The sequence below is a fragment of the Gymnoscopelus microlampas genome, assembly GCF_963454915.1.
Source record: "Gymnoscopelus microlampas genome assembly, chromosome: 7".
Taxonomy (NCBI): Eukaryota; Metazoa; Chordata; class Actinopteri; order Myctophiformes; family Myctophidae; genus Gymnoscopelus; species Gymnoscopelus microlampas.
Genome location: NC_139944.1, coordinates 15,456,176 through 15,466,016, shown reverse-complemented (window position 1 = coordinate 15,466,016; position 9,841 = coordinate 15,456,176). Strand labels below are relative to the sequence as shown.

At 42.4% G+C, this 9,841-nt stretch overlaps 1 protein-coding gene and 1 long non-coding RNA gene across 2 annotated transcripts; one reads left to right on the top strand and one right to left on the bottom strand.

Moving 5' to 3' along the window:
* Positions 1–562: 562 nt before the first annotated feature.
* Positions 563–1,122, bottom strand: LOC311048263. The gene is made up of 3 exons (XR_014601077.1): positions 1,081–1,122; positions 927–995; positions 563–683 (listed from the first exon to the last, which is right to left on the bottom strand). It is a non-coding gene; the product is annotated as an uncharacterized lncRNA (long non-coding RNA).
* A 4,525-nt stretch (positions 1,123–5,647) lies between these two features.
* Positions 5,648–9,293, top strand: LOC311048261 (carbohydrate sulfotransferase 11-like; the record flags this gene model as incomplete). Its single annotated transcript, XM_084061411.1, has 3 exons — positions 5,648–5,755; positions 8,005–8,574; positions 9,018–9,293. The coding sequence occupies 3 exons, from the start codon at positions 5,648–5,650 to the stop codon at positions 9,291–9,293; spliced, it is 954 nt and encodes a 317-aa protein (XP_083917537.1).
* Positions 9,294–9,841: the final 548 nt, after the last annotated feature.

Below are 9,841 nucleotides of genomic sequence, written 5' to 3'. Positions count from 1 at the left end.
AGCTGGACAATGAACCAAAAAGGCAGTAAGCTAATCAAACTAGAAAAGATTGTAATGAAGATTTCCTTGTTGCAACGAACAGCCAACTGATTTCCAAATGGACGTACGGGTCATGTGAAAAAAAAATACTATAATTACTAGATCATGACATGCCATAGAATAACAAAATAACAAGCTAATGTAGTAACTGAGTAGTAATACTGTAATATGCCTGACTACGCCACCTCCCGCTTGTGGAGGGGGCAGGAGGAACCCCTAAACCTTACTGTTCAACTTCCCTTAAACAGGAACAATTACTTTACTAGAGGCAGTTTGTGGAAAAATATAACAACTTTATTACCATGAAATTACAAAACACATCACTGTTGTCTATTACAAACTAGCACGACAATTAAGGTCTTTAAGGCAAGGTATTTAGTATTAAAATGGCAATCTAACAGTTACCTCTCGCAGTCTAAGGAAGGGCGGGTCGGCCCGTGCACACAGTGAATACCAAAATAACTAGGGGAAAGAAAAGTGGACAGGCCTGGCCTCAAAGAAATTCAAATACAAAACATGCAGTGCCAGGTTATATCAATACACACCAATAAAAACCAAAGGGGTCCCCAGTGCAGTCCCAAGCTGAGAGGAAAGCCGTGTGCAGCAGGGCGGACCCGGCCTTGAACAGGGTTACACGAATTAAACTGTAACAGAACAGAGGAGAGAAACAGTTAAAATATGCCAATATGGATAAATGTTCAAACCTATGCCTACAGTGTACCTTGGCTAGATGGCTCAAATAAACAAAACAAAAAGAGTAAATTAACAGTGGAAACCAGTGGCCGGTGTGGTCCCTTTAAGGAGACAAACAAAACGCATTAGTTGCCAGCCCTAGTATCACACTAAATAAAACACTATATTCAAATCATTAAAAGAACAAAACCTACTTTGTGTTGCAGTAACTGTGCACACAATGCAAGGCCAAGGCGAGGGGGGCAACCTCTACACCAGAGCTGCTGTATAAAAGAAGACAGTGATGTTACAAACTAAAATACATTAAAATCCACAAAAAGGCAATGCATAAAATGGATACTGCTTTACCCGTGTCTCCAGGTAGGGCAGACAGAACAGACACCACAGGACGTCACTTCATTTGTAAAACTGAAATAATAAATAAATGCATTAAAATAAGATAATAAAACACAATGATGTTGGCTAAATTAAAGAGCATGGGAAGCCTCCATGTGCTCAACAGAAAATAGGCAACCAAACAAACAAAAGCCAGCAGTAACATGTGCTCAAACAATAAGCTAACATTAGCATTAGCTGCAACAAAAGGGTTGCACAAAGTAGCAGATCTACAAGGTTCAGTTTTTGGCCTACCATGTGTTCTCCTTCTCCCTGCATGAACCATGCAGCCTACAGCAGAGACAAATGGCTCTTTACTGGGAGGAGCTAGGCTTTTATACTTCCTGGTCATGTGACTAAGTCAGGTGCAGTGGGTGCACCATTCACCTGGGTTCCCACACTGACAAAGTGTCAAAATCAATCAAATCACACTTTATTTTGTATTCAATCCTTGCAGTGTCCTGCTCGTTCTTCTTCTGCATTTAGGAACGTGGATTGGCAGTCTGTGGGGTGGCAGGCACCTTGGATTGCCTTTTGGCAGACGGGGGCGGGGTGCGAGAGTTGGGGGGGATTTTGTCAGTGTAACAGTGAATCCAGGACCATAATTGGCCGCCCAAGCTCGACAAAGAAGTTACAGCAGGCAGCACCATGCCCCAGTGTAAACTTGACCTTTGGCTCTGTTACCTGGTCTTTTCTTTTTTCCTTCTGCACCAAATCTCTTCGCCGAAAATAACAGATCTACAAGCTCACAACGCCTCACAGCGCACTGTGAGCTTATAGATCTGCTATTTTCGGCTTATGTACACCATCACACTCACAAATCACAAAGCGTTGACGGACCACCTGTAGTTACTCTGAGGACCCCCTAGGGGTTCCAGACCCCCTGTTGAAGACCCCTGTTCTAGATAAATATTACTTTGCTCAGTTATGTAATACCTACTACTTTCAGCATGTACTTAGAACACTTTTAGACTGTTTTTCTATGAGAGGCTGGACCGTTTGATGTGCCACTCGTGAATCGTGACACCAGACCGGGCAATTAGTCTCTTGGGGGATCTCCCTGTGTTTTAATGGGGCCTGCTATAAAGCACATGTTAGACACATGTTAGAAAAATGTATTTTTCTAAATCCTTTAACATTAGATCGGACGGAGCTGGGTTTGTTGGGATCACACTATTTCAGGGTCTACTTTTCTCCAGAAGTCATATAGGATCACTCATAGGTTGGCGAAACAGCGCCATCTAGCGCAAACACTGAAAACACGGTTTGGACGTGTTGCACGTCTTTGGCACTCTGAGTTTTGGGAAAAATGGACGTGTTACACGTCAATGGCACTGAATGAGTTAACTTCAAAACATGGATGTTACCTGTCAAAATAGTGTTCTGAAATCAATATTGTTCAATAAAAGAGGTGTTTTAATCCTGTTTGTGCCTGAATTTCACTATATTTCTTAATTTCCCCCGAGTGTAGTACTGTAACTGTTGAGTTGAACTGAGAGCTGAGCCAGAAGGCAAAGCACTCAATATACCGGGCAATGTCCATTCCTACTCTCACCTATGGTCATGAATGTGAGGGACATGACTGAAAGAAGATGATCACAGATACAAGCAGCCACAATTTTCTCAGACGGATGGTTGGGATAGGGACATAGGATGAGAAGTTTAGTCACCCGGAAGAGATAGAAGAGTAGAGCCGTTGCTCCTTCACTTGGAAAGGGGCCAGCTAAAAATGTGTCAGTCTTCCCATTACACAGTCAAAGCAATAAGGCATCCTATATACTGTACAGATGAGCATGTATCACAAAAAGGCTTCATCAAAAGCAATCACTTCAGCATCACCTGCATCATTGGTTACACATTTCATTGATCGTTGTTACAATTTCCTGGTCTGATTTATAGTTTTTGCAATTGTCCCTTTATTCATTTTTTTTATTTAGAGTAGATAATCATTTTTTACCCGCTTTTTCTTGTATACCGGTAGAACAGACCAAGTACTATTTTAAAGTAATTTAACATTGGCAGTGTGTTTTTAGAACACAACAGCTTTTGTCTGTTAACATCTCTTTTTGCCATCGTCATGTCCTGGCCATCCTGGGCCTGGTATATGAATGTAGGCTATACCAACTACATTTAAGTTAGAGTTTTATTTAGTCAGATGTAGTCGTCATATATGGCCGCCCATTAGTAGACTACCTCAGATGTAAAGACTTGTGGCCGTATTTTGGTTTGACACTAGGAGGTGCTAAAACCCATCATTGCTGTCTGCCTTGCACCAAGTTGAAGGTAGTAAAGAGTTAACAAGTAAAAAAACATTAGGAAATACAAGACCCCTGCCTCCCCTCTTTAGTTTTTTCCCTACTGACTGCTGGTTCATGGACCTACACCCTCTGTGTTCATTTAACCACGACAGTGTACAAATGCAACCAAATGGACACATACACAGTTATTCTTACCACTCTGACCCAGGATTTTATAGTCAATCTATTTCTATATTGCGGACTGAGGATTATATTGTTGTTTTATTTTCCGTTGGGAGCTTCTTACCATGGACCAGATATGTAATGATGTATAGGCCTTTTAAAGTTAGACCAAAGGTCATCAGTCCTTCCAAGCAGAAACAGACAATGCTTGTTAGATTGTCTCTGACACATACTGCCATGTGGATTTAAATGTACTTTGCTGAGCTTCAAGGATGAGGAGATCTAAAGTGACTCGGCTGGTTGTGTCCATGCTGTGTGTGGGATGTTTGGTCATGATCATCTATTTCCACAGCGATCTGACAGCAGGTGAGTTCATCTTTCGATGAATTGAGTACACAGGACCCCAATGGAAACAAGCCATAGCGCTTTCTTGGGTATAATCCTCTTAACAGACCTTGTATTGAACTGTACTTTCCTGTGCTTTTTCATGCAAACTGCTAATAATGTATTAAATCAATCAATCAATCAATAAATGAATCAGTTCAAATAACAACTAATGATAACATCTGCTATTTTTTATGTTTATGTTTTTTTGGGGGAAATTGTTATTATTATTGTTATTATTATTACGGTTAATTTATACATTTATTCATCTATTATTATTTTTTAAATGCATGTATTTAATTCAGTCTGACCAGAAGCAAATAGGAATATATCCCCACCCCTGAATGACCAGGGGGGGGGTGTCAAATGTGTGTGTGTGTGTGTGTGTGTGTGTGTGTGTGTGTGTGTGTGTGTGTGTGTGTGTGTGTGTGTGTGTGTGTGTGTGTGTGTGTGTGTGTGTGTGTGTGTGTGTGTGTGTGTGTGTGTGTGTGACTGTGTGTGTGTGTGTGTGTGTGTGTGTGTGTGTGTGTGTGTGTGTGTGTGTGTGTGTGTGTGTGTGCGTTGTAACTACCATCATCAATGTAGTAGGTGCAGTGGATACATTTGCAACTTCTCTGGACTATGTAGCTTACATACAAGAAGGCACTACTCACCAGTGGAATCTACCAATAGCCGACACTACCTGAAGGCACCTCTCCCGTGAACAGCTACCGGGAAGAGAAGCCATAGACCAGGTGGCCTTCCAGCGGTATATCCGTCCGCTGTCGGATTAGCAATGGGTGGACTTCCAGGCCCACGAGAACGACTACAGAGAGCGCTTTAACACCAAGCAGCAGTGCAATGCTAAGAACTTTGTTTCCTCTGGTGGTCCAGTCTAGGATATTATACCCACGGACTGTTTGTTGGAGGGTTTCGACAACTTGGGGTGTGTGTGTGTGTGTGTGTGTGTGTGTGTGTGTGTGTGTGTGTGTGTGTGTGTGTGTGTGCGCGTGCGTGCGTGTGTGCGTGCGTGCGTGTGTGTGCGCGTGTGTGTTCATTTGAACCATATCAATATAGACCCTGTAGATCTGCTATTTTCAGCAAAGAGATTTGGAAGAACCAGACGATCTTGTAAAGAGTCCTGGGGGACCCCAATAAAAAAAAATAAAAAAAAGATTGATTGACATTTTCAGTGTATGTCACTGGGAATCAAATAACACACAATCCTGAACGTTGTATGTATACTAATCACAGTCAAACATTCTGCCACACATAATAGCTTCATTCAAGACCACATTATAGCTGCAGCCTAAAAGCCTTAGCTCCATTTCATTCTGCTTCACTGTAAAATGTGTTCATTTAACTCTAAAAGTGTATACATTCGACCATTATGGTTACATTTGCACACTCTCAGTAAAATAAATATGTATTTCCTGAAAGTAACACATTTAACTATGCTGGATATAAAAAAAAACGTTATGGTGAAGCAAATGTAATGTTTTAAATTTGGGATATTCAGACAGTGTTTCTTATAATGCGGAACATTAACTACTTAAACTCTATACTTCATTTACCAGAGTCACCAAGGGGTTTATACTAAGCCACTCACTCACTCACTCACTCATTAATTCATGTATTGGGGGGGTTTCTTTGACCACGTTTCTTTTCTTTTCCTGAAAACAACGAAATGATGGAGCTTGCACAAAACCAAATTTCTCCCACTGATTTACACCTGTAAACCTGTGATGTGACTATAAATGATTCAGATTCTTGTCTCCTTAGCGTTGGAGCCAGTCAGAGAAATAAGCAGCGGTCACAAATCCAGGAGGAGTCCACTACAGACCCTTTATGATACTCATCATCAGGTCAGTCTCTTGCAGACCAGCGATTCTCAAACATTTTCACGTCAAGGACATCCAGATTGATATGTGTTTGGCTGCAGACCCTCATCTGAAAAGATTTGTCATGATTTGTCAACATTGTTCGAAAATAGCCGATCTACAAGCTCACAACACATCACAATGCTATGCGTTGTGAGCTTGTAGATCGGCTATTTTCGTAAGCCGAATATTTTAATAGGGCTTAAGTATTTTTTACTGTTCCCCATTTTGCTGGGGACCCCCTGGAACCCCCTCAAGGACCCATATGGGTCCCCAGACCCCACACTGAGAACCAGTGCTGCAAACAACAAAGTCCAAGTCTTTATTGTAGACATGGACACATCAACTGAACACAAATAAGATAAGATAAACCTTATTGATCCACAGGGGGAAATGCAGGTGTCATAGCAGCAACAACAGTAAGGGAGAAATGCAGGAGCACAGCCAATAAAACATATAAACATACTAGTAAAGGGCGCTCCTCTGAGCCAGTCTGGGTTGCCTACCCAGGGATGTGCCAGTTGTGGGTTAAGCCGTCAGGATACAAGGAAGCTGCGGAGAAAATAGAGCTTGTACGATAGACAGTGCAACATTTTTGAAGGTGTGCAATAGATGCCACGGCCCTCAGCATGCAATTCCAATCTTATATTAACATATTGTGCGCCAGAGGTTTATTAAAATAGGGTACATCCAGTGCCAGCATATCTTCCATCCACTTACGCTGATATGTTTCGTGCTGTAGAAGCCCCGACGTGGACGCGCATGTAAACAAAGCCTGCGTGCGAGACGGCGGAGGGTCCCGACGAACGCCTGGAACAATAATATTCCTAACGCGATCCTCCATTGCAGAGTGATCGCCGATCGAAAACGGCTCACTTCCACCACGTTAAAAAGAAATAGGAGATATTAAGCTTTTAGTCAAGGAGTTAACATTGGAGCGGATGAACGGAAGCATTTTTTACATGGATCCACATCTGGCCTCTCCTTCTTAGAGACTCCTTGGAGGATCCCAAAGTTTTGTTAGAGCGCCCCACGTGGGAAAAATATATTTTTTAAAAATGGGCTAAAAACTGTCCAGACCGTTTATGGCACATAACGCATAGCTTCTCAATTGGCACACACAATGTGTTAAAATGTGTTTACGGGAGGACCCGGCCTGACGGCCAGCGGACCACGTCGTCACGCTCATGTCACTACGTCGTCGTCACAGTCATGTCACTATGACTCAGCCACAACCATATAAGGAGTTCCCAATGCAGCTACGCCCAAATATGGAGTGTGTTGTCTAACCTCCATGTGTCATCATGGCATCAGGTGCAAACAGCTCCGTATATGGGCACAAAAGGGGGAATGCCCATATGGGCATATACTGATGTCCATATATGGGCATAAAAGGGACAAGGACTAACAGATACAGAGTTATGCCAATACAATATATGGTCATGTGCATATATGGGACCGACACACTTCAAACTCGGTGTACGCAGCAGCAAGGAGGCGCGGTGTGGTGCTCGCCATCGAGTAATTCGGATATCCAGTTGTCCAGAACCGCTGATTAATGTGTCTGTATGTTTGTTAGTCTTGTTCTCAGAATGATGAAGACCTGTCTAGGTCAAAACATGTTGCCATTTTTTATACATTAAAGTTTATTAACTCTATTATCCTCTCCTTCACTTTTTTGAGTGCTCATATCTCTTCTTCTTTTTAGACATTTTGCTTGCTATAGAGATTCAATGAAATCTGTCTTATTTTTGTTTTTTTAGTTAGGTTATTTTTTGTTAGTTAGCCCATCTAAATTGGTTTTCTTTTATAAGTAATAGGCCATGCCCACAAATTAAACTGTATGGAGTATCAAACCCCTGTTTGACGGTCATTGTTGGATGACACATGAGGGCATTTGTGCCTAATTTGGTGAAAATAAATCAAGTTTCTGCATTTGCAGCATTCGTGGCACCACCACAATGTTGTTTGTCAGTATTAAACGATACGTTTCCAAAAGGACTAATCAACATCTATCTATGCTCCGTGCATTTTCATACAAACGCAACACACAACACAACCCAAAAGGGTTGATAGGGCATGCCTTTCTATATTTGCGTTTCTTATTTTTATTTAATAATAACTGACCAACAACAGAGGTTATACATTTTAATAAATGTATTTAATAATAAGTCAATGTATTCATTATGGATGCACAATGTTGTCTGTTTATTCTCCTTTCTTAATGTCTACAGGCAGAATCATCTGTGCAGGCGATTCACGAAGGTCGGAGGGAGTCGTTGGAGGAAGCGTGCCGCTCATACACACGTAAACGCCAAATTCTTCTCCCTGAGAACCTGAAGCATGTCATAGTGGACGACCAGCATGGGTTGTTATACTGTTACGTACCAAAGGTAGCTTGCACCAATTGGAAACGTGTTCTGATGGTGCTGACCGGTGTTTCTGCGCCCCACCAAGACCCGTTGGCCATCCCTGCAAACAAGGCCCACGTTGCAGGGAACCTCCGCACCTTGTCCGAATACTCAACCACTCAGATCAACCAGCGCCTGCACTCCTACTTAAAGTTTGTGTTTGTGCGTGATCCCTTTGAGCGTCTGGTGTCAGCGTACCGCAACAAGTTCACGCAGAGCTACAACACGGCGTTTCACAAGCGCTACGGTGCAAAGATAATCCACCGGCACAGACCACATCCGCAGCCAGAAGCACTGGAGAGGGGCGACAGCGTTACCTTTGAGGAGTTTGTCTACTATCTGGTGGACCCGGCCACGCAGCGCGAAGAGCCTTTCAATGAGCACTGGGAGCGGGTATGTGAGGGAAATATTTGATGCTGACATTACTTTGTATCTTTGTCTGTATTCATTCAGTCCATTTAAACCTTGTATTCTACTGTGTACGTAAGTCCCAGGTTAAGGTGGCACCCACTGCTTTGGTCCACTCTGACATTTTTGAGAAAGTCAAATGTGTCACTCAGTTGTGTAAACATCCTCCCAGTAAGCTCCACTGTTCCTATTGCGCTAGCAATGTTTCGAGAACTGGTTCCTGATGAAGATCTAATGATCGAAACATTGGAGCGCAATACAAAATTTTGCTTACTTTACCAGTCTGCAGATTTAATGAGGTCGGAGAGGAGCTCAGCAGTTTTGTGCTAGCAACCCATAGCCAGTCTGTTAAGCACTGCTGCACTGATTTTCTTTTTAGAATAAACTTCCTTCACACTGAGAGGAAATATATATTTTTTCCATTACAGGTACACTCGCTGTGTCACCCGTGCCTCATTCACTACGACGTGGTGGGCAGGTACGAGACCCTGGAGCAGGACGCGCACTACGTTCTGCAGCTAGCCGGTGTCGAGCACAAGGTCTCCTTCCCTGTCTCTTCCAAAGGCTCCAGGACTACAGGAGACATGGCGGCACGGTTCTTCCACAACCTCAGCCCCTTCTACCAGAAGAAGCTTTATAACCTCTACCGCATGGACTTTCACCTCTTTAATTACTCCATGCCAGTCTACCTCAAGTTTATATGAGGTTGGAACTCGTCCAGATACTGAACGTTTTGATACTGACATGTACATGTACATCTCTTTCTTTACTGAGAATGTAAAGACTATGGTCGACACACGAAAAATTTAAACACACGTTCGGATACATTTCCAATCCAGATGTAAAGCTCCTCTGGAGGAAGCATGTCGGTCAAAAGTGTTTTCATTTTTGGCATAAGTAAGCAAGCCAGTGGAGGTTTCATATGAAGTGACCTGTTTTATAGGAACAAATGTGGCCTACCACTCATATGAGTCTGAAATATGATAGACAAAACATCAATACATGAGGCAATAAGTCACTCTATGCCATGGTACATTGTCATTATGTCACAGCAAAGGGGTATTGTTCGCTATTTGAAGATTGAGACTGAATACTGTATGTGTAATTCATGTTTGACCCAAACATCACTTATCTGTCCCTGTAAGTGTGCAACCATCAAGGGATGACCATCCATTTGCTGCAAGTCACAAATTAACCTTAAAATCAGTTGTTTCACCCGCTGTGTTTTACATTGTTTTTGTTTTAAATAATG